The sequence below is a fragment of the Coccinella septempunctata genome, chromosome 8 (assembly GCF_907165205.1).
Source record: "Coccinella septempunctata chromosome 8, icCocSept1.1, whole genome shotgun sequence".
NCBI classification, from domain to species: domain Eukaryota; kingdom Metazoa; phylum Arthropoda; class Insecta; order Coleoptera; family Coccinellidae; genus Coccinella; species Coccinella septempunctata.
In genome coordinates, this window is record NC_058196.1 from 14,161,765 (window position 1) to 14,173,965 (window position 12,201).

The window sequence follows — 12,201 nt, forward strand, 5'->3', positions numbered from 1 at the left end:
TAGCTCAAATCTCGATAACCATAATTCTATTGTATTTGAACCCCATATTAGTGATCATAAGGCCATGTTTCTTAAAATATGTATGAACCTTGTACCTGTAAGAAAAGCTCCAGTCTCCATTAGAAATGTTAATAGTAACAATCTTAACAAATTATATGCCTGCTTATCAGAGAGTAATTTTAAAGACCTCTACTTGGAGAAGGATGTTGACCTATGTTTCCAAGCATTCAACAATGAAATTTTGTATTACCTGGATTTATGTTGTCCTGTCAAAAGAGTTAATTCCACTGCTGTTCGCAAAAATTGGTTCACGTATGAGATAGAACAAAGTAAAAAGAATCTCAATAACCTATACTGGATTCATTCTGTTGTGCGTTCACCGTCCACATCAATAAATTATAAAAATGCAAAATTCCATCATAGCGCATTGATAAAATCAACTAAATTGAGATATTTCGGTTCAGTTATTGAGAAATCAGATAATAAAAGCAAAGCACTCTGGAATATAGTAAATTCATTCACAAGTGGGAAAAAACGATCTTATGACCCCGTAGTTATTTGTGTGAATGGAGAAAAATATGACACTCCTTCTGAGCTGGCCAATCAGTTTGCCATTCATTTCACCAGGATGGCAAACATGAAGTTAAAAAATAGTTATGGCGATCACTTGTCTGCTTCTTGCACTACTGCGCCGATAATTGAAAATACTTTCTTCTTTTATCCGGTAACTAAATTTGATGTCTTGGACTCTATCGAGAGCTTAAAAAACAAGCATTGTATTGGGACAAATTCAATCTCAACCAGGGTTGTTAAATCTATTGCTGAGGTAATGAGTGAACATTTTGCTCATATCATAAATTTTTCAATTTCTTCTGGTAAATTTCCAGATGCTCTCAAGGAATCCACAGTTATACCGATTCATAAAGGCGGCAGCCTGGAGGAAATCACCAACTACCGTCCCATTTCCATCTTAAGCGTCTTATCTAAAGTTTTCGAGAAAATTGTTTTCACTAGAATGACGAAATATCTTGATAAGTTCAAAATACTGAGTCCAGCCCAGCACGGCTTCAGAAGTGGTCGGTCAACCCAGACTGCTGCTCTTGACTTCATGGAATGTGTGCACGAATGTATGGATAGAAACCTACTTGTTGCTGGTTTATTTTTTGATTTGTCTTGTGCCTTTGACACGCTTTCTTTTGAATTTATTCTTACTAAATGTTATAACCTGGGTTTCAGGGGAATATTTCTTGATTGGCTGCGTAGTTATCTAAATCAAAGGCATATGCGCGTGAAAGTGGGTTCAACGTATTCGGAAATGTTTGATGTGGATTGTGGGGTTCCTCAGGGCTCCGTTCTGGGACCACTCCTGTTTTTATTGTTCATAAATGACTTACCTCTTCACATTGCTCTTTTTTTGTTGGTTCTCTTTGCAGACGACACTTCGGTTGTGGTTTCAGCACGGAGTAGGGAGGAGCTTCGCTATGCGTGTGAAGCTATTATAGAGCAGTTCACTTGTTGGTGCCGGGCTAACAGAGTTGTTGTAAATGTGAACAAGACAGTTTGCATGTGTTTTGGTTCAAGGGGCATTCCTGATGATACGTTAGAGTTACGTTATTCCAATTTCGTGATTACTTCTTCTGACCATTGTAAATTCTTGGGTATATACATGGATAAAAGAATGAGCTGGTCCACGCATGTTGATATGCTCTGCAAAAAGCTGAACTCTTCATTCTTTGCCATAAATAGAGTAAGGGATTCCCTGCCCCTTAGTTCACTAATTCAAGTCTATTATAGCCTTGCCTATAGTCAACTTTCCTATAATATCCTAGTCTGGGGTAACTGTGTAGATTTCAACAGAGCTTTTGTTGCCCAGAAACGAATTATACGTCGAATTTTCAATCTTAGTACTCGTACATCATGTCGACCTACACTCATTGCTCGCGGTTTGTTGTCATTGCCATGCATTTATATATTAAAATGTTTGGTTTATGCCAAGGAAAATATTGATAAATGGTCCAAATTATCCGATAACCATAAATATCAGACAAGAAATCAGGACATCCTGCTTGTGCCGAAGCATAGGACACGAAGGTTTGAGAACTCTCCCTCCTATCAGTGTATTAAAATGTATAACTGTTTACCAAAAACTATAAAGTCCCTTAATTATGTACATTTCAAAAAGAAAATTAAAAATATATTGTTAAGTAAATGTTATTATTCTGTAAATGAATTTTATCAAGATTGCCCCCAAATTGTTAATGAGGGCTAAATTGTTATGTATAATGACTTGTCTCATACACCGTGGTGTCTTAGGGGATTAATAAACTATTATTATTATTATTATTATTATTATTCACAGGGCGAGTCTTTGAATCGTGAAAATATTTCAACAGGAGATTCTTGAGGTCTAAAATAACACTTTTTTCCTATACCATTTTTTCCGATTCAGCCCTGATAAAAAGATATAGCCACTTTAAAGTTTTCATAATGACCTGTGCCACCCCTGGAAAAGCAAAATTATCTTCAGAACTAAATGAATCTGTGTGATACTACACACATCTGTTGCATTCGGTCAAAGTGGCCAATTTTTCGAATTTCACAGATATTTTTTAATTTTTGAAAGTCAAATTACTCGACAACTATATTCCGAAATTCATTTAATTCGATAAAACCATTTTTGGGAACTGAAATAGTTATTTTCCTATCAAGTGCGGAAAGTTTACTTGCCCGCACGAAACTGCCGTTGCCCGAACGATGCGAAGCAGAGTTCGGATAAGCAGTTGAGTGCGGGCAAGACACTTTTACGCAAGAGATAGGAACAATATCTTTTCTACAAGCGCTTGAAATATATAAATATATCCATTTCACGAAACAGATCATATCTCATTTGATTAATTCATATATAATGACAGACGTAATTCTGCATGTCATTACTATGGGTTTCCCCATCCATTTCCCAATCCATTCCCGCACGCAAATGCGTGCGTAAAAGAAATAGCAGGCGTTTTTCCCGCACGTTTTGGGAAAGTGACTCTTTGCAACTTGGAATGCGTGCGGGAAAAAGGTTGAAGGCGCACGCTTGTAGAAAAATAACATTTTTTTATATTTTTCAACAACCTCTATGTATATCTTTAAACCGAACCGATTCGGAAAAAAAAATGGTAAAGGAAAAAAGTGTTCCTTTTTGACCTCAAGAATCTACTGTGAAATATTTGTACGTGTCTGAGACTCACTCTGTATATGCTCCCAGCTAGTCGGTTTCCTACAATGTATGATGATAAAAAAATATTATTGCAAATAGAGAAATAATAAAAGTTTATCACAACGCGAAATCAAAAATGTAATAACATTAATATAATCGTTGTGCATTACACTGTTGAATGAGAAGACGGCTTCAGGCGTTGCTATATAACCTTTCTCCAAATGCAATCTGAATTGACCCTAATAACACTTCCTACATTGGACTCCAGAATCAAGTTTTGTTTTTTTAAGGAATGAAAATTCTTTTGAAAGATCTTCCGTAAATTTTCACTTTCTTTTTTTATAATCCATCTCAAATAATCTTGAGAAAAATACCGAATTAAATTCAAGATTTTGACGGACGTTTTCCAGGGACGGACTGGCCGTCACATAGACAAATAATCCCTTTATTCAGAGACATCTCTATGCCTTTATTATATTAGTTTACTATTATTATTTATTTTATTAGTTTATCTATGGTCCGTCACAATGACGGACGTCTGGTCACCCTATCATAAGTATCTTTCACATTTTTTGTTCAAACAGCAAAAAGTTTCATAATACTCATGGGCAAAATTGAAAATGGTAAAGATTTCTCGAAAAAAAAAACTACCCAGCAGAAATATGCAATAAAGTCTCACCGTCTTATAAAGTATAGTGGGCTGTTTCCGGTATAACCGGAAGTTGCAGACGTCTGAAAATATTTAAGGGCGAATAAACTTCATTCTCAAAAACCCTCGCATGCAAATTCTCGGCATAACATTTTTAGTAGTTTCCCATATATCGTCTAATAGGTCATTGCGATAATTCACTGTATATTGCATAGTTACATGCATGTATACCCGCTCCAGATAACCATCGGTGATGTTACACGCGTAGTTACAAAACGGTTAAATTTTGATGAATTTGAACCCGCACAGTTATTTTGCTACTTGTTGGGAATGGAGCAATATGTGAAATATCCTGAACCAGTTCATTTTAATGAATCGCTTTCTTGAGAAAAAAGGTGCAATATTGTTTCCACAAAAATTATCGAAGATAAAAAGAACGTTGACCAATGTCAACATGCTATAATGGTCAATTATGACCATACAATTCAATTCAATTCAATTTGAACGGGAATCAATAATGAAAATCACAAATCAATCAATTATGTATTAGCCGTTGATGTTACGACCTCCTCCCACCTATTCCCCTTTTTTTTCGAAGCCGTTTTACCACAAGTTTCCCGGTCTCTGCATCAACGAAATTGATGAGCCAGTTTTTGAGGTCCTCTTTATTGTCGAAGGTAAATCCCCTTATATTTATGGTTCGACATGGAACGGAAAAGACGGTAAGGTCCGGAGAAAACCGGTGGATGTTGAAGGACCTTCCATTCGATCTCCTAGTGGGGCTTTATGCCTTGTGGAGCATATGTGCATATGGTACAGACAGGATCATATTTCTCATCTCCCGTGACGATTCGGTACAGAAATCACTGTTTATGAGCGTGTTGCTCGTTGGCGAGCGAGATGTTGAGAAGCATATGCTTCGGGAAAAATTTTGAGGGCCATTTTCTACGGTAGAAGGGCCAAGGAATTATTTTGTTTTCAATCCCGATTTATTGAAGGGGCGTCGATATCCGGAGATATAACCCAGTAAACACAGGGCATCCATAAAATGTCCATAATTGGTACATATGGACATGGACCAGAAATGAACATCCCTTGTACATCCATTCATGGACGTACTATAGATAACCAATCCATTGTACATTCATTCATGGATCTATAGTACCTACATCCATTCATGGATGTACAATGGATATTCATTCTTCATATATGTGTTGAAGGAACAGAAAAAAACTCAAGTTCGAAAATATTTCGTAGTCCAAAAATCGAGGGTTTGAGTTTTCGTTGGACCACCCGTGTACCTACAGTACACCCGCATCCCTAATTCGCTGTACCCTAAGGGTATTTCTGAAATCGTTGGAGATATAAAATTTTAAATTAAAAATTTATGAGCTTCTTCTTCATGACAACTGCAGAAGTGCTTTCAGTTTTTTGATATATACATGTTATATAAGCTTCGGAAGTGACAGGGCCTTTTTGAAACTATTACCTTTCCGGGGAACTGTGTATCTCGAGAACCTCTTATGATATTTTCAAGATCAAAACTGTCTTTGATATATATTTTTACGAGATCGGCGTACAAAAAAATTTTTCTAGGGTATCATTTTGTCGAGTTATAACTCAAACTTATAATTTTTGTAATGAGACACCCTATATTTTATTTCACCATTACATTGAATTTTTTTTCTGATTGAAATAATATACAGGGGTCGGCATAAGTCAGGCAACGCTCTCGAAATTTCGACATCCGCCATTTCATGCAAGATGAAGCTCCGCCGCACTACGCGTTATGTGTGCGGGAGTACCTTAATGTTCATTTTGGAGAATGGATGGGCAGACCAGGATTCATTGGGTGGCCCGCACGATCATGTGACCTAACACCCTGTGATTTTTTTCTGTGGGGCCTTCTCAAGGACCACGTTTTCGCAACAGGACCACGCACCCTTCCCGACCTCCGAACCGCAATTGAAGAAGAATTTGAAATTCTTCGCAGACAGCTTGAAATGCTTCGCCGGACCTGCCTCTCCGTTGAGGAACGTTGCCGTAAATGCATCGATCAGGATGGGCATCAATTTGAACACTTACAGAAACCCTTTTTCGAATACCTTTTGTATTATTTTTTAATAAATATATTTTGACGCTGCATTTATTTATCTTAATGCAAATTTGCCTGATGCAAATTGGTTGCCTGACTTATGCTGACCCCTGTATATCACTAAACAGTTTTCACAATCAAAATTTGAATTTTCAAGAAAGATAGAAGTCCATAAGACCATAAATTTCTTTCTTGAAATTTTATTTTTCCAACGGTTGCAGAAATACACTAAGGGGATAGCGAATTTGGGTTGCACTGCACAACCATTGAATATTCCTTGGACGTTCAGGTATACAATGGATAATTTTGGACATCCATTGATGTCCAGTAATTACAATAATATGTCCAAGAAATATCCAAACCTCACTGGATTTAACATCCTATGGACGTACATACAGGATGTAAAATGGACAATAATATATTATTGTACCTCAAACGTGACACAACTAAGTTGAATCTGAAAGTATAGTATAGTATTAGTATAGGTTATAATTCCGACATCTCGGAATCTCGATATCCCGACTTGAAAGTCGGAATTGAAAATAAATTAATTCCTTGGCCCTTCTACTACCTTATTTTCTGCAGACGTACCGGTCTGCATTAACGGCTTTTTGGCCAATAGAAAATTAAATTGCTCAATAAGACGATCAGCATAGTTTTGAAGAGCAGAAAGAGGTTTATATCTTATCAATATTATACTCATATAGCGAAGAAACCTTTGTAAAACGAAAGAAAATATCAAACGCTACGAACATATTCCTCAAACTAATATGTGGAAAATTTTCTATAAAAGAGTATGTTCTTATGTACATATAATAATATAATGAATAATGTGTATAGGTATTATAAGCCGAGTTATAAGCATATGGAGATGGACATTGAATATGAAAAATTGATGGTTACCTGGAAAGTGTTCTACCATCTTCGTGTTTTCTAAAATGTACATGTTTCTTCCCAAAAGAATCCTATGAGCTGCGTAATTCTCAGAAATTCCTGCGTCCGCACTCGAAGTGTCGACAGCTATACCAATGAAACGGTCATCGTTTGCTATGACAGTGGCAGAACTGTTGTCCAAACCTGAAGACAAAGAAATTTGTTCTCAAGTTCATTTTCGAAAGGTTATATTAATCATTTCTTCTAGCATTAATTAATACTCAAAGCTTCTAGTGAGCTATAGTGTCGAAAAAAAATGGCTTTTCGTCTAAAAGCGAAAGATGGCGCTGCGATGATAACAAAAATATCTACAAATCATCCAGGTGGTTATTGTATTACAAAAAAATACCTAAGTCTGGAATAAAATCGTTTGAGTTTTGATTAATTCGATTTATCCAACATCTTCTCATAAACAACCAACACATTTTCGGTCCAAATAATAAACATTGCATATAATACTATGCAGGGTGTTCTGAATTAAGTCGGCACCATTGCCAACTCTGTTACTCTTATTGATGCTACGAATTCATAGCGTCATATAACGGGATGATGTAGATATAGGATATCCACTATCTTCTATAGGTTAGCGCCGCTCATAAAGTAAGTCAAGGTGTGTTCTGTGGCGCCGCTTACGCTACCCTAATGGGTACCACTCACGAGACGTTTTTTCGGGACTATACGATAGGGACTATCGAGGAATACCCATCATAAGTCCCCGTGTGGCCGACCAGCCCCTACTATCGCCATCCCCAACATCTGGGTATTTCTCGTATACGTATAGTGATATTCATTGATGCTACACTCGAATAAGGTTCCTAGTCCCGAGTAGAAACCCCGTGTGTGGCCGACCTAGCATAGCCTATCTGATGCTATAGCATCAGATCGCCAGATGGGATCCTCTTCGGCATCGATGCTCTACCTGATAGTCCCGAGAAAACGCCTCGTGAATGGTACCCATAACGGATCCTAACGTACTCTAATGGGTACCATTCACTAGGCGTTTTCTCCGGCACTTTACGATAGGGACTATCGAGGAATACTCAACAGAAATCCCCGTGTGTAGCCGACGAGCACCAACTTTCATCATCCCCAACATCTGGGGATTTATTGGGCTCGGGCGACCGATTCCAAGTTCCCACGTGTATGGTCAAAAACGGCCGGCATGGCATTTTTATAGTGAGAGCAGTCGATACCCAAAATTTGAAGAAGAAGGAATTCCCAATGCCGACGAATGCTACACTCGAAATCGGTTTCCTAGTCCCGAGTAGAAACCCCGTGTGTGGCCGACCTAGCATAGCCTAGCATGAGATCGCCAGATGGGATCCTCTTCAGCATCGATGCTTTCTACCTGATAATCCCGAGAAAACGCCTAGTGAGTGGTACCCATAACGGATTCCCTAACTTGCCAAGTGAAGCTCTCCTCACATGACCGTACCAATATTTTTTCATCATTGAAGTATATTCCCTTTCACTCACAATCTTCTGGGGATTACTCTATTGTAATTTGGTTCAGTTAAAGTCTTCCTGCTACATTTTCTCCAAAACTTCATTTCCGTGGCCAAATTCTTAGCTTGTTTACTTTTGATGATTTTCAGCTCCGTTCTGATGATGGTACATATTGAAAATGATATGTTCAGTTTTTTTTGGTTACATAGCTATTTCACAGCACTCCATGAAGCTTTCGAATTCACGTTCTTTTTCCTTCTTCCGATATTATGAATCCCAAATATATGCCCCCTTATTTGGACATTCTGCTTCACTTAGGCTGGTCGTCCATTGGGACCGGAAAGCTGCGAAATCTCGACGTCCGGATAGATATGGAAGATGGAAGCTGGGATTCTGGGATGACAAACTGATCATCCGCGAAGCTCAATGTTGGTGTTCGTTCCCATTCCCATTTCCCAGGATCCAAGAAATATCTTGGAAGAGTTTGGGAGTTGTGGAGCATCCTTGTAGTAAGCTGTAGTAAGCTTTGAAGTTTTTACCTACTTTCACAGATGCCATATTGTTTGCATATAGGTACAGAGTTGGTCATTAGTTTTATTTATATTCAATATTTGAAGAATATTAGATTAATATGTCATCAATCAGTAACTGAAAATGAAAACGCTAGAACCCGTCAATCGGTTTCCAATAAATTATTACCCTCATTTTCTGGCAATAAAATTTAGTGTTTTCATTCAACACCTTAGTCGTAACCTTTGTGCAACTTCCGTTTTTCAAATGGAAACATATACTATGTGCGGGCTCGTTGGAAAGCACTTTCTTTGTTTCTTTTAATTCTGTGAAGGAACACAAGAGTTTCTTAACAAAAAAATAAAACTGATAGTTTCTCAACCAATAACTTACGATTAAGTCGCTGAAACACGTTAGTTCAGTTCTGATTCCACTTATTTTCTAGAAAAATATTTGAGTATTTTTCTCCAATCCCTTAATCGTAACCCAACCCATGCAACAGCTCCCGGAAAAATGAATATTACCATATTCTTTATTTTTATTTTATTTAGAGAATGTATATATTGTTGTTTTTATTTTTATCAGGTTCCTGATAATCTCAAGACTGAAATAATAATGGGGACTATGGTTATAAGATTCGTTTTTCGTGAGCTATTTGGTAGGGTTGCGGCTAGGGGGTTGGAGAAAAATATTAAATTATTAGCTGAATTTTATGCTTTTCAATTTTGAATACCGGGACATTTTCCGCACGGTGCATCGTTTGAAAGATATGACCAGAAAGCCTGAAAAATTCCGAACATTTGGAGGATTTTCTCAGTAGCAGTACCTAAGCCGGTACTGCTACGAGGCAGAAAACTTCATATTCGTATTGAACACTCCAAAAAATATATTATTCCGCTGAGAACTATTTTACCGGCTCAAATTATGAAACAGGCAGTTTTGAATTTTGAACAACATTTTTGATAGAGATTCTTCTTCTCATTTAGAGACTTCTTTGTGTACACCGAAATTACATCCAGATTGGATCTACCTGCACCTTCCTCTCTACCCAGTACTTTCAGGACTGCTTTCTTTATAAAGGATTTCGAGGAAATATTCATCTTCCAAACTTCTTCATTTCGTGTCGGAAATTGTGTTATATTCGTGGGCGACTCAAAGATTTCAATCTCTTGTATAGTTTTAAAGATTCAAGTTAGTTTGTTATTCGAAGAATACCTTATACGTAGTACCTACACAGATTCAATATTCGGTATATATTTTTTATGTTTCCGCTGTGTTCAGAGTACATACCTATAAATGCTGATTTGAATGAGACATAGGTATGAGTTAGTTGTGAAAGAATTGAATATTTTTTTCAGTAGGTACATGCAAAATTAAGCCCATAAAAATGATGTCGATTTTCACGCAGAAAAAGTGATGCTTCGGTTGCAATTAAACCGGCTAATCACACATCAGCAACTAATTCAATTTAGGAAGCACTGGATCATAGTTTCCAAGTTTGGCGACTAGTTGTCACGTGTATAGGCGGATAAAAAGCAATATGTAAATGTTTTTTAGACATGTCGGAGCTAGGAATGAATATTCCAGCCACTCTGTACGAAGCTACATGTTTTGGTCCGTCGACTACAACGGTAGGTGGTGGATGTTCCTCATTCCTCAAAATTCTTCAATTTTGCGTGGGAATTTTTTTTTGACACGTGGAGAGTCAAGTGTTATGCACTAAATGAACGGCTCCTAGGCAGGTGTGTAGAAAAGCCAGCTATAGATCGCTTTTTCAGATATGATTTATTACTTCCTAGATAGGCCTGGCGCCTGGCTTCACCTAATATAGATAAACAAAAATACAAACAAATCCTAAATATTCAGGAGCAGCAACACTAATAAGCGAATCAGATATACAATAGCTCTGTTTTGGTTCGCACTTGAGGCGGTTCCGAATCGGTTCAAAGTAGTTGAGCAGCAATGGTATGGGAAGCTACACGCATGATACGCGCGAGCTTACGCTGAATAAATAACTGTGCGACTGTTTTGAACCGTTCTGGAGCCAACGTAAAAGCGAACCAAAACAGGACTATTAGATACTTATTCAGAACAGTTTAGCTGGTTTACCTGGATAGTGGCCGACTTGCTCATCATCCAATCTCATATATTGTTTCTTATCCGGCCAATATTTGGACCATCCATATTTGATGAGTAGCACAGTGTTATTTTGTATTGGTTCGAAACTCTTAAGTTTACTTTCCAGTAATTTCGCATCAACTATGTAGTCTGATCCATGAGCTTCAACTTCTGAGGAGAAGTCCACCATAATAGCTGCAACAAGTGAAGAAATCGACAGTTAGTGGTGGATTGTAAATTCAAAATAAAACTTTGTACAGCGCATGTTTCTATAACTATAGATTGTCTTGCTCAGAAGAGTTCTTTCGATTTTGTTCTCAATTTGATATTTTCGAGTGAAGAATTATATTTTCAGTTGAATCGTAGAAATGTATTGGTATTGGAATTTTGGAGAGACATCAAATTTATAACTGCACAGTTGATTATTCCATAAAGTATTGCTTTGTGCTAAATGATAATAGAGCTTATTCATAAGTTATTGTTCCGCTTCAATTCTGAAAATATGTGATATATTTATAGTTCGAAATGAAGCAACACCGAAAAATTCAAAGCCAACTGCATTGCATTTTACAAGTATACATTTGGATTTTTAACATTGAGTTTATTTAAAATCACGTGTTGAAGTCAACAAGCTCCAAAACATTGGAGCATGAGCGGTCCTTCACTGGGATAAAGGGGGCAATAAAACCTACTCCCCCCGCCCTAGCATTTTTTTATTTTATTCATGAAATAATACACCTAAACAATAACCATGAATTTTAATTGCTTTGCTATGTTATAAGTAATAGGGATCGGTAATTATGAAAACAAGAAATATAGGATTTAATTTATTTTCGCAACAGTTTCGGAACTTTATTGTTCCTGTATCAGGCTAAAAAAAAAGGTATAAACGGTGTGGCATATACAAATAACAATCAAAAAGGGAGTCTTGTTGAAATAATATGTAAATTTAAGTTGAATGATACTTCTGTATGAAAGTCTCATGTTCTATGTTCTATATTTTGTCAAGGAGAATGTATTTAGAGATTTTGAAAAGTGTGTATGTGTCGAGTTAGTCAAAAAAAAAAAGGAATGTAATAAAGTCAGACTTGTTGAACAGAAGTTCTTTTTTACCAAAAATAGAAGACTTTAACAGGTTATGGGCCCAGAATACGCAGTTTAATCGGTAAAAAGACTGTTCAAGAGAATTGTGTGGAGTGACGCCATCTTAGCATTATGGAGCTGGCAAAACACATAAAACCCCTTTCT

The 12,201-nt window shown here is 37.1% G+C and overlaps 1 protein-coding gene across 1 annotated transcript in view; it reads right to left on the reverse strand.

Annotated features, from left to right (window-relative positions):
• Nucleotides 1–12,201, reverse strand: part of LOC123318714 (kynurenine formamidase-like) — a 48,439-nt gene that overhangs the window by 4,560 nt on the left and 31,678 nt on the right. Inside the window, exons 3-4 of the mRNA XM_044905420.1 lie at nt 10,945–11,148; nt 6,850–7,023 (exon numbers count right to left, since the gene is read on the reverse strand). Of these exons, the coding sequence (XP_044761355.1) occupies nt 6,850–7,023; nt 10,945–11,148 (378 nt within the window). The remainder of the gene's footprint in view (nt 1–6,849; nt 7,024–10,944; nt 11,149–12,201) is intronic.